The 12,708-nt window shown below is 47.9% G+C and overlaps 1 protein-coding gene across 5 annotated transcripts in view; it reads left to right on the plus strand.

The window, feature by feature from the left end:
* Pik3c2b (phosphatidylinositol-4-phosphate 3-kinase catalytic subunit type 2 beta) overlaps nt 1–12,708 on the plus strand; it is a 67,153-nt gene that overhangs the window by 42,978 nt on the left and 11,467 nt on the right. For all 5 annotated transcript variants that reach the window (XR_012439033.1, XM_074048553.1, XM_074048554.1 and 2 more), the window contains 12 exons: nt 421–514; nt 664–758; nt 1,148–1,328; nt 2,513–2,620; nt 3,275–3,367; nt 4,625–4,754; nt 5,498–5,634; nt 9,452–9,621; nt 10,247–10,403; nt 10,755–10,864; nt 11,535–11,736; nt 12,151–12,275. Coding sequence is in view for 4 of the 5 variants with exons in the window: in XM_074048553.1 (XP_073904654.1) it covers nt 421–514; nt 664–758; nt 1,148–1,328; nt 2,513–2,620; nt 3,275–3,367; nt 4,625–4,754; nt 5,498–5,634; nt 9,452–9,621; nt 10,247–10,403; nt 10,755–10,864; nt 11,535–11,736; nt 12,151–12,275 (1,602 nt within the window). In the remaining variant the exon portion in view is untranslated. The remainder of the gene's footprint in view (nt 1–420; nt 515–663; nt 759–1,147; nt 1,329–2,512; nt 2,621–3,274; nt 3,368–4,624; nt 4,755–5,497; nt 5,635–9,451; nt 9,622–10,246; nt 10,404–10,754; nt 10,865–11,534; nt 11,737–12,150; nt 12,276–12,708) is intronic.

The raw sequence follows: 12,708 nt of genomic DNA on the forward strand, positions 1-12,708 counted from the left end.
GCAAGCTTTGCAGTAGAGGATGTTACGAAAACAAAATAATGCTTTAAGCCACATTGAGGGCTCTTTGATCATGGGAATTTCTGGCAGAGTGGGAGTCGAGGAAGAAATCTTTGGGAGTTGTGTGGAGGACTTTGTCCCATTTTCTTTAAATTGTCCAAGGAATAAGAGTGACTCCCCCTCTTGCTCCTCCCTAGCCCAACAGTACACTGTTTTCATGGCTCAACCCTGGATCATTTTCCAAGGTTGCTATCCTTAGAGGGAAGGTGAAGGTGTTGATTCTCCTAACAATTTTGGCAAGTCCTGGGGGACATTCCTTTTCCCCCTCCATGCTTCTGACACCCAGGTGTGAAGATGCCTGGCTCACACTCCTGCCTCAGAGCCCACAGCTGGGTTGTCAAGGGTTTGGACTGTGTTTTGCAGCTTCCCAGACCAGGAGGTCCGGCGGATGGCTGTCCAGTGGATTGGCTCACTCTCGGATGCTGAGCTGCTCGACTACTTGCCCCAGCTGGTGCAGGTGGGTGACCTGACCTTCCCTTCAGTTCTGATTGTCCCATCCCTGAGCTGCTGAGTCAGTCTGCACCTGCCCTTTAGAACCTGGGGTCCTAGTAGTAGGTGTATATTTCAGGCAGTTAATAGAGTCTCTTATTTGCTTCCTCTTAACAGGCCCTAAAGTATGAGTGCTACCTGGACAGTCCCTTGGTACGCTTCCTCCTGAAACGAGCTGTCTCTGACCTGAGAGTGACCCACTACTTCTTCTGGTAAGTGGCAGAAATGTGGCCTTTGGGTAGGAGTAGTTCCTCTAGGCATACAAGGGTGAAGAGCTTAGTGGTCTGGGCTCCAGTATGGTGCCATCTATCATTGTAGCCTTAGACTAGCATCTTTTCTTGGGGGTGGGGGGGTCACCCCCATGATTATCATCTCATCCCTCTTGTCCAACCACCCATGGCAGATATATAAAGGAGAGATGAGTTGCAGAGAGGCTTTGAGCTGGAAGTTCAAGGTCAGGGTGGGCACAGGTGAGCACCTCTCACAGATGTGGTGGGGTGGGTTTTCAGGTGAGCTGGAGTAGGGTCCAGCCCCTTCTCTCCCTAAACCTCCTGCCTGTGACCCTAGAATGGTCTGATTCTACCCTCCTCCTGCTTTGCAGGTTACTGAAAGATGGTATCAAGGACTCCCAATTCAGCATCCGCTACCAGTATCTGCTGGCTGCCCTTCTGTGCTGCTGTGGCAAGGGACTGAGGGAGGAGTTTAACCGCCAGTGCTGGCTTGTCAACACCCTGGCAAAACTAGCCCAGCAGGTCCGGGAGTCCACCCCTTCTGCTCGCCAGGTGAGCAGGGACACCTGGCGAGACTGTCTGTATTTCTGGTGCGGTGCTTCTCCAGCTAGTAGTCTACTTCTTAGTCATCCCGAGCAGCAGAATGCATGTGACCATCTCTGATTTAGAAGCTAGAAGGAGGTGAGTCTGTAACCTGCAGACCACAAGCAGATAGTCCACAAAGCTGGATACATCTCAAGAATGTGTTTTGTTTGACCTGCAAAATATTAAAATTTTCATTTAGCTGTTTGCCTTAAAAGTTAAGTACAGTTGTTCAGGTTGTCCAGCCATCAGGGGATACTTAAGGACTGAAATCCAGCCATATTTTGTTTGATCTATGGTGAATCATGGCTCAGGTCTGAAAAAGGTAGCGGGGGCATGTTTGTCTGTTGGCACCAAGGCACTGTATTAGACCAATATTGTTCCTGGTAACTGACATTGAGAAATTGGGAGATTTTTATACTAAAGTTTAGAGCATGCTTATAATCCTAGCTACTCAAGAGGCAGAGATTAGGAGGATCATGGTTTGAAGCCAGCCTGGGGAAACAGTTTGTGAGACCCTATCTTGAAAAAATCCTTTACAAAAAAGGGTTGGTGGAGTAGCTCAAGGTGTAGGCCCTGAGTTCAAAGCCCAGTACCACAAAATGAAATAAAATAGTAAAAAGTCTTGATCATAGCCAGGCATGTTGGTACACGCCTATAATCCTAGCACTCAGGAGACTGAGGCAGGAGGATTGAGAGTTTGAGGCCAACCAGGGCTACATAGTGGGTTCAAGGCCAACTGGAGCTACATAACATTTGAGGCCAGCTTGGGCTACATGGTGAGACCTTATCTCAAAAAAAAGTATATAGATAGATAGATAGATAGATCGATAGATCGATAGATCGATTTATCTTTAGCTTTTCTTGGCAGAGCCTGGGCAGGCCTTCATGAATCTCAAGATGTCACCTGCCCTCTCTGTTCTGTGCCTGCTTCCTGCTGTTCCATGTCTGCCTTTCATCTAGGTATTCAGGCTTGCTGCTCATGCAGAGTCAGGCTGGGACACAGGAAGATGGTTCTCTTCCTAAGGGTCTCCCAGAGGTTGTTATGCTTCTCAGGTGCATCACTAAGCACCACCTCTGGGAGCAGCCTTGGCTCTGAGAGGAGCCCGGGGGGTGTCTCACCTCCCTATCCCCTTCTCCCCTTTCCCTGGCAGGGCATCCTCCGCACGGGCCTGGAGGAGGTGAAACAGTTCTTTGTCCTAAATGGCTCCTGCCGCCTGCCACTCAGCCCTAGTCTGCTGGTGAAGGGCATTGTGCCCAGGGTGAGTGACTACTGGGTTTGGGACTTGCAGAGTGGGAAGGGCTCATGGAAAGCCAGTGCCTTACTGCCCTGGCTATTGAGGAGAAGAGAAAGGAAAATGAACTGGTAGCCTCTCCCTAACCCTCATGTGTGTAGACTTTTGCCTGACAGCGGTGCAGTGTTGTAGAATTGGGTCAGAGGCTGTGTGTTTCTCCCTGTTGGTGCTAGGGATGAAGTTAAGAAAAGTGGCAGCGATGACGGCTATCAGCCATACTTACTAGGACTCTGCCTAGCGTTGCTCTGTGTGCTTTGCTCTGGCTATGGCCTCTCATCCTCACAACTCTTTTGAAGTTGGTTCTGTTCTGAGCTCCATTTTTCAGAGGAGTAAACTGAAGTTGTAGATGGGACATGAAACTTACCAAAACTCTCAAGTTGTGTGCAGAATGAAGGGCTGGTGCTGAGCTGGTAGCAAACTGAATGGGGATGAGAGCAGTAAGGAGATGGGGGTGGGGGGGATTTGGTGTCCTGAGAAATCTGGAAGAAATGATGAGCGGGTAGGTCTTGGGTGGTCCAGCAGCAGGACAGTAGGTAGCATCTTGATCCAACATGGAGAAGTCGTTTTCCTCCCTGGGCATGGACCATCCTGAGCCGGGTCACCGCCCACTCTACTGCACAGGACTGTTCCTACTTTAACTCCAATGCGGTCCCCCTCAAGCTTGCCTTCCAAAATGTGGATCCGCTGGGTGAGCACATCCGAGTCATCTTCAAGGTGAGAATACTTTACTTGGGCCTGGTGGGGTGAAGGTGGTGGAGAGCAGAAGGGGGTCCACAGGTGACAGGTGTAGCTACAGGATGGTTTTCTGCCCACTATTCCACGCTACCTTTTTTTTTCCCCTTTGTCTTCCTTTCTTCCTTCCTTCCTTCCTTCTTTCCTTCCTTTTTTTCTCTCTCTCTCTCTTCCTTTTTTTCCTTTTTTCATGGCACTGGGATCAAATCCAGGACTTGTATGCTAGGCAAGTGCTCTATCACTGCGCCACCCCTATCAGCCTTCATCCTGCCCTTTTTAATATAGGAAAGACTATTAGGTATAAAAGGATTTAGAGAAACTCTGCATGGCCCCAGAGGATTAAGAACAGAGTGTTAGGAGCTATACAGGCAACTGAGAGCTCAGTAGACAGGAGCACTTTCTGGGAGGCAAAACTATCCCAGCGATGGCATGGGTAAGATGGCGGTCTGCTGTCCCTGGGGCATTCTAGTGAACACTGAATAACCACATGGCAGAATGTTGAAAAGGAAATTAACATATCAGGTACAGGTTGAACGAGGTGAACCCTATGTTCCCTTCTAACTGATACCTCCATGATTCTGAGAAGTAAATGATAGTCTCGGGGCATATAATCTAGCAGAGGAAACAAAACGCACCTACACAGGGTTCAGGTATAGCTCAATGGTAGAAGATGTGCTTACCATTCACAGGGTTCTGGGTTTAATCCCAACACCAAAAAAAAAAAAAAACCAAAAACAAACAAATGCACTTTCGGACTTAGAACCTTATAGTATACATTCTCTGTGTGCGACTTCTAAGTCTGGTATAAATATTTAAGTTTTAAAAGGGCCCGATGAACTGGGTGTGGTGGTACACACCTGCAATTCCAGCACTCAGGAGGCTGAGGCAGGAGGCTCTCGAGCTTGAGGCTAGCCTGGGCTCCATAGGGAGAACCTGTCTCAAAAATGAAACAAAACAAACAGACGTGATGATCAGGAGGCTTCATGGAGAAGAGGAGCCTGGATCAGGTTCACCTGGGGACATGGGACTGGGGAAGAGCAGCGCGGTGCAAGGATAAACCATGAGGGTCACCAGTGCCTCTCTGGTTCTTTGACATGGGTGTGCCGGGGGCGCAGGTTGGACGTGCAAGGCTGGAAAAACGCACGGTTTCTCCTGTCTCTGTCGTGTGAGCCACTGGGAGGTGTGGGAACTGGGGAAAGCAATGGAGATGGGTCTTGGTCACCTTCTTCCTCCATCCAGTGCGGGGATGACCTTCGCCAGGACATGCTCACCCTGCAGATGATCCGCATCATGAACAAGATCTGGGTCCAGGAGGGGCTGGACATGCGTATGGTCATCTTCCGCTGCTTCTCTACCGGCCGTGGGAGAGGTCAGTTGGGGGTGGGGGTGGGAGGCACCCCTTTGCTTGCTGCCCTCTGTTCATTACCCAGCATGAGCAGTGGGGAAAATGAAAAGAACGAGATTATTCTGTTAGAAGTTGCGGAGTGGCCTGAAAAAAAAGAAGGAAGGAGAGAGAAAGTCTGTAGAAAACAAAACAGACTTTGAGACACAACAGCCTAACCTGTTGGATAGACTGGATCCTGATCCACACAAACCACAACTGTAAAGTAGTTTTTGAGACGAGAAAACTACTCAAAAGTGGAGAAAATCTGAATATAGACTGTGATTGCTAATTTTCTAAATGTGACAAGGGCTTGGTGATTATGTCCTTGTTAACTACATTTGAGACATTGTGAATGAAATGATGAGTCTGGGACTTTATAGTGCTCCAGCCAGGGTGGCCAGAAGTGGGGCACTAGTTGTGTAGTGAAATTGATGTTAAGAAATTAGCAAAACGTTGATGATTTTTGAAATTGGGCAATGGTTACATGTGAATTGATAAAATCATTCTTTTTATTTCTACATATATTTGAAGATTCCTGTAGTAAAAGTTAAAAAGGGAGCAGCATGAACTGGGGCGATCTAGAATATGAGACATGGGAATGACCTTCCTTTCCACCATCATGCTTTCCTCCTATAGGAGACTTTGTCCGAAGACCCTAGGATTTAGCTTGTAGGGAAGCATCCGGCACAGCTCTTGCAGGCTCTGTGACCCCAATCCCTTTCTCACAGGTATGGTGGAGGTGATCCCCCACGCTGAGACCCTGCGCAAGATTCAGGTGGAACATGGGGTGACAGGTTCCTTCAAGGACCGGCCCCTGGCTGACTGGCTGCAGAAACACAACCCTGGGGAAGACGAATATGAGAAGGTATGATTGGTGGACTCAGGGGGACCAAAACTAGGGTGGCTGAGCCTCACTCTGGCATATGGCTCTCTTATCACTAGCCCGGCACATGCATAAAGAAGGTGGCTCATCTTTGTTGAGGGAAGGACATCCTGTCTTTTGATGGACCAATACCTCTGTGTATCTAGGAGTGTCAGACAGTATCAGCCTTGGAAACTTTCACTGAGGTTTTAAATCTGGCAGAGTGAGTCTTGGAGGAGGCCATCTTTTGAGAACCTCCTAATCATGGATCCTGGTCGAGCCCTCTGCTCTCTCAGAGGGCTTTGGTGCCACTGTGTAGAATGTGAGATGGTTGCAAGAGAACTTAGAAAGAGTTTTAACCCAACCCCTTCTTTTCATGGATGTGAGTTCATGCTCATCACTCATTCCTAGCTGTGGAGCTGCTGTAACTTGAAGCCAGGTTTGAGGTTAGTTTTGAGATGGGGATGAGAGAAAAGAAGCCTGACTGGTTCCTGATTAAATGAGGGGAGATTAGATTAGAAGTGGAGCTGTCCTGAGTGGTGGGGTCTTGGTGGCATACCGTGGTCCACAGCTTCACGACTCTAGTCTCTGAGTTTAATGAGGTTGGGGGTAGGAGTGGGAGGGGACAAGTCACAGTAATGCCAGAATGCATGTAAGTTTCACTTTAAGAGAAGCTAAATACTAATTTCTATTGATCGATGTGTTTTACGCCTGAGGGAAAGCACACACACAGACAGCCAAATCACAATCAGAATATTGTTTTAGTGAATGTGTAATGAGATGAACTTAAATCACCCTAAGTGTTTGCCTTCCCCAGGGTTTAATTCCTGGCTTATGTGCTCTTTGCACTCTTCTGCCAGCTCATCCTTTCATAATTCTTCTGCCCCTTATCCTTTTACTGATGACTTCCAAAGCCCTTCCTCCAGCTGTCTCCCTTCCCTCAGCTTCAGCCTCTGTAGCTACTGGCTTGCTGGACTTGTCCACTGTGTGTTACCCATACTTCAAACTCAGTATAGGCTTCCGATCTCCTTTGCTTCCTGAAGCTGGCTTTTTGTGTTTCTTACTAATAAATGAGAGAACTTCTGAAGTCACCTGAATTACCTAGGCTTCCTTATGCTTCCATCTGCCTGGCTTCTGGTTCTAAGAACCATTTCTTCCCTTACCCATCCTTCAAAACCCACCCCTTTGGGCTGGTGGAGTGGCTCAAGTGGTAGAGCACCTGCCTAGCAAACATGAGGACCTGAGTTCAAATCCCAATACCACCAAAAAAAAAAAAAAAAAGAAAAGAGCCATATGCCAGTGGCTCACGCCTATAATCCTAGCTATTCAGGAGTCAGAGATCAGGAGGATCGCATTTTGAGAGACCCTATCTTGAAAAAACTCATCACGACAAAGAGCTGGCGGAATAGCTCAAGGTGTAGGCCTTGAGTTCAAACCCCAGTATGGGGGGTGCAGGGGCAGGGAGAAAAGAAAATCAACATGTAGGTTTAAAAAAAAACCCAAGCCCTGTACATTTCACACCTCTTCCTTGGAGAGGACTACTATTGATTCTTTCCTTCCTCCTCCAACCCCATATGATATTTATAATAATGTGTGCTTTTCAGGTTGGAACACCTACCAAAAAGAGGCACCTGTGCCAGGTGCTGGGATTACATTACTCCCTGCCAGTGTACTAAAGAGTCATAATAAATGTGGTGGAAGTATGTACAGCAAGTGCACATGCACACGGCAACTAGCGTTGTGTGTTAATGTTAAAAAGTCTTTCAAAGCTAGCTTCTTGCCTTTTGTAGACTTTCTGTTAGAACAATGCTGGTACTTTCTTATGGTGACTTCCAGAAGAATAGAACTAGAGATAGTTTTCTCTTGACCACCAGACAAGAGCACCCCATATCCTATAAGTGAGACCTTTAAGTCAGAAAGGTACCCCCCATTCTAGAGTGAGACTTGTTGCCAGTTCACCACTAACACCCTGCCTATCTCAGGAGGTGGTAAGAATTTAGTCCTTACCCATGGGCACACAGCTATTTTGTGAGCTAGCACCAGACTCACTTAAGGTACAAAGGATACTTGAAACAAGGGCAGGATTGATGGAGAGGAAGGTCAAGACTGGGAGTGGATGGGTTATTCCTCTTACTGAGTTCTTTCTTTCATTCATAGATCTCGCTTTCTTAGAAATGGTTTTTTTCTTCTAGATGAATTCTGTGATGTCTTTACAGGCTTTCTGTTCCAGGTTTCCAGGGAATTAGTCATCTGGTTGTAATTGGACAAGTAGCTGGGGAGGGGAGAGTCTGTGTAGTTAATTTTGCAAAAGCTGGGAAGCTATTGAGAGATGAAATCCCTAAACCTGGCAAGGAGTAGGTGGGGAAGGGGGCCTGAAAAGGCCAGGTAGGCACTGAGTGAGTGATGGTGACAGTGAGCCTGGAGGAATACAAAGAGGAAGAGCCTATGTGAGCTGAGAAGGTCTGGAAAGATGTAGAACTAAAGGAGGGTCCTGAAGGAAGGGTGGGATTTGTGGAGGGAGGTGGGGAGGACCAACTTCCTCTTATTCCCGATTCCTACATTCCTGGTGGCTCTGACCCCTTTTTTCTCTCATTCCCAGTTTTGTATATTCCTAATTGACTCTTGCCCTCTGTTCTAAGTCTTTCTTGAGTTTTTGTGAATTCTTGAGACCTCACAAGATGATTTAGAAGGTGAAAGGGGTCCATCTGCTGATTCTCTGTATTTTTTTTACTTCCTCAAGAGATAGAAGAAGTGGACCCAGGCTGGGAGGTGACTCAGGTGGTAGAATGTTAGGCAAGCATGAGGTCCTGAGTACTGCCAAAAAAGTTTAAAATAAAAAAAAAAATAGACATCACCCCTTACTAGCCCCCCACCCTCCTTCCCTGCTTTTAAAGACACCATTTAGCTCAGGCTGGCCTTGAACTCACTACATAGCTTGACTGGCCTCAAGCTCACAACCTTCCTGCCTGTGCCTCCTGAGTTTTGTGATTACAGGTGTGCCACCATGCCTAGCTCCACCCCCCCTTTTTTTTTTTTTTTTTTTTTTTGTGGTACTGGGGCTTGAACCCAGGGCCTACACCTTGAGCCACTCCACCAGCCCTTTTTTGTGAAGGGTTTTTTTCCGAGATAGGGTCTCGAAAACTATTTGCCCAGGCTGGCTTCCAACTGCGATTCTCCTGATCTCCGCCTCCTGAGTAGCTAGGAGTGAGCCACCAGTGCCCGGACCCCCTCTGTCTCAAAATATCTCTAACTCAAAAAATATCTCTAACACATTTTACCAACTAGAGATGTCTAATTTTTAAGTGTAGAACACTCCTAGAAGTGTGAAGCTGCCTCAGCTCTTCTTTGAAGTATAGTGACTTTAATTGGATATTTAGCTGTTACCAAGGGCTCTGGGCATAGAGTTTTATTTGGGGCAGGAAGAAGAATGGACAGACTCTGAGCAGGTAGCGAAAGCCCCCTCCAGCCCACTGCTCAAGCCATGCCTGAGTTAGGCTCATCATGACATGATCGAAAAGTCATGTCAGTCTCATTGTCCACTGAGGTCTCCCCAGTCTGGACTGCTGACATCGGGGCTTTTGGATCACTGTCATTGCATCCAGTGTCACAGGAGAAGACAAAGTCAGAGGAAGGGAGGAGCTAGACACCTACACTTTCTATTCCAGAATGCACGGGAGATGTTTCTGTGTGCATAAGGGATAAGGATGAACAGTGGGGATGAGGTGCCGTTGGGGTTCACAAGAGAGAGCAAGGCTAGGGCTGTCTGAATTCAGCCTGGCTGTAGTCCTGTGGTCCTCCCGCCTGCCCTCCACTCTCTCAGGCCGTGGAGAACTTCATCTACTCTTGTGCGGGTTGCTGCGTGGCCACGTACGTCTTGGGCATCTGTGACCGTCATAATGACAACATCATGCTGAAGACTACAGGCCACATGTTCCACATAGATTTTGGCCGCTTCCTGGGTCATGCCCAGATGTTCGGCAACATCAAGCGGTAAGTGGTCTCCTGAAGCCAGATGTATGGGTCCTGGGGGGTGGCCAGGGAGGTCAGCAAAAATGGTTCTGAATGGGCTGGTGGAGTGGCTCAAATGGTAGAGCAGCTGCCTAGTAGGCCTGAGGCCCTGAGTTCGAACCCCAGTACCACCAAAAACAAACAAAACAAACAAACAAAAAAAAAAATGGTTCTGAGCTGGGACCCAAGCCTGTGATGGAAGGAGCTGGGCCTCAGAGCATTGTCCCTGGGCTGGGTAGATCTGGAGAGGAGAAGACTGACAGAGAGGTCAGATCCTTACAAAGCCTTGCAGAAGGTGGGAACCAGCTGTTCTCCCTCCTTACTGAGGACTGAGCAAAGGGAAATGACCCATACTGCAGCAAACGGGAATCTGATTAGCTATCCAGGAGAAAACATTGCTATCTCACAAATAAGGGACCAGTGAAGGTTGTAGAATATCTGTCTCTGGGGATCTTATAAAATTAAGGTGGGGCGGGGGAAGCGAGCTCCACCTAATTCAGATTTGAACACATGATGAGGGGTGAAAGGAGCCATCCCTTGAGTCAGCCCACAAGGTGGGCTTCCTCTTCCACACTGACCTTCTACCTGTATGTTCCCCTTGGCCCAGGGACCGTGCCCCCTTTGTCTTCACCTCGGACATGGCGTATGTCATCAACGGGGGTGACAAGCCTTCCAGCCGCTTCCATGATTTTGTTGACCTTTGCTGCCAAGCCTACAACCTCATTCGCAAGCATACCCACCTCTTCCTCAACCTTCTGGGCCTGGTGAGGAGCTTCATCCCTCTCTGAATTCCTCCTTCTCAATATATCTGGTGCCATTTTTAAGACTACCCTGGCTGGTTCCAAAGGATTCCTGGAGATCTACTTCTCTAAGCCCCAACCAAGTACCTGACTGCCCTAGATAAAGGCAGGAACCCAGACTACCTGGGGACAAAGGTATCAGACCCCCTGTGTCACCCCCTCAATTCCTGTGGTCACCAGCCCTGACTACAGCATCTGCCTACCATCTTCAAGAAGGATCAGGGAGCCTAGCTATAGAAAAATCTTGCCTTAGGGAGGGGAAGAAGCCAGACTTCCCTGTTATAGAAACCTTGTCCTTCTTTCCTCTCTATCTAGATGTTGTCCTGTGGGATCCCCGAGCTCTCAGACCTGGAGGACCTCAAGTATGTGTATGACGCCCTGAGACCTCAGGACACAGAGGCCAATGCCACTACCTACTTCACTAGGTAATACGCACTGCTCACCCAAATGGAGGGGCTTAGCCTAGGTAGCAGAGCTGAGATCCTAGTTATACTCACTGCCCCAACTTTGCCCCTGACTTAGGTACTCACTCAGCCTCTGTTTTCTGTCCACATTTTGTGGCTAACCTTTGTAAATAGGGGTATTTTTGTCACTCTTATCTGCATTCTCACCAGGTCCCAGCCAAAGACTTTGTCTCTGGGGCAGTGTGTAATAACAAATTTTGTAACAGTGTTTAGCTCACTCTGCCAGACCCTTCCCCTTTCATGACACGTCATTTTTAAGGTGAAGTCTCTGGACTGATCATTGCTTGGTGTGAGCAATGATCCCATTGTACTGAACTTTGAATTGTCTGATAATATTTATTTACATGGAAACCCTACAGTGAGATCCCTAATTCTTTCCTAACTTGGTTTGACTGTCTTTGGTTCAGGTGGGCAGGGAGGGGGAGATAAGACCCTAGAATTCACACAAAGAAACTTCAGGAGGTACTTGTGTGCCAATCATGTGCTCCAAGAGGGTGTTACATAGGGAAAGTGATCTGATCTGGTTGTTCATCTCAGGAGTCAGGGAATATCTTTTGAGATAGCTTGTTGAGGCAGAGGGGATTTGGATCCATGGTTATATCCCTTGCTTCCTGTCCTCTTGCACCATTAGGTTGATTGAGTCCAGCCTGGGCAGCGTAGCCACCAAGCTCAACTTTTTCATCCATAACCTGGCTCAGATGAAGTTCACAGGTTCAGATGACCGGCTGACTCTCTCCTTTGCTCCCCGAACACATACACTTAAGAGCTCTGGCCGCATCAGTGATGTGTTTCTCTGCCGTCATGAGAAGGTCTTCCACCCCAGCAAGGGCTATGTAGGTATTTTCTCCTCTCTGACTTGCTCTTGCTCCTACTCACCCCTGCTTTTCGGGGTCCTGACTCTGTTCACACATGCACAGTGGACACTAGAGTTTACTGAATCTCTTATGCTGGGAGCAATTCCAGACTACTTCTTCCTCCCTTGCTCAAGAGACCTATGGAAAATTGGGGAACTGAACTGGGTAGTAAACCGCGCCCCCATCCCGAGTCAAGGGTCCTACAAGATATAGGCAGGAAATCTTTGCTTTCAGATTCCTGCATATATGCTATCTTCTCCACTGAAGACTTTCTTGCCCTCTTTCTGTAAAGTGCCTCCCCCAATGCACACATACTTCTTTTTCCCTACCTACCCCCTCTGATGGGTGCAGAGGGGGTCTGGCAGGTGTACTCTGAGATTTGGACCTTTGCAGATATATGTGGTAAAAGTGATGAGAGAAAATGCACACGAGGCCTCTTACATCCAGAGGACATTTGAAGAGTTCCAGGAGTTGCACAATAAGCTGCGGCTGCTCTTCCCTTCTTCCCTCTTGCCCAGGTAGCTTCCCCCTTGCCTCTCTTTTCACAGAGGGGTACTGGAGAGGGAAAAAGAAGGGGCTGGCAGGACTGCAGCTGGCAGAAAGGATCCTTTTAGACTAGAGATTTACTTGGTCTGGGGTGGACTATGGTAACAAGTGCGCCCCCTGCTGGCCAAGACTGCCTGACACTCCAGAAGTCTTGCTCTAGCCTTGGAAATAAACTTGGTCCCACTTGTCAGGAAACATGAGTGGGTTGAACCTGAAGATGTTTCAAAGTTTCCAACTTATCAAAGAGTTAAGCCACTTTTCTAATGGATAGAAAAGTGTGGCGTGGAATATTATTCAGCACTGAAAGGAAAGGACATTGTGACGTTACAATGTGAATGAACCTTGGGACATGAGGCTAACCGAAATAAGCTAGTCACCAAAAGATAAAAGCTGTAACGAGTCTAC

The sequence above is a fragment of the Castor canadensis genome, chromosome 11 (assembly GCF_047511655.1).
Source record: "Castor canadensis chromosome 11, mCasCan1.hap1v2, whole genome shotgun sequence".
Taxonomy (NCBI): domain Eukaryota; kingdom Metazoa; phylum Chordata; class Mammalia; order Rodentia; family Castoridae; genus Castor; species Castor canadensis.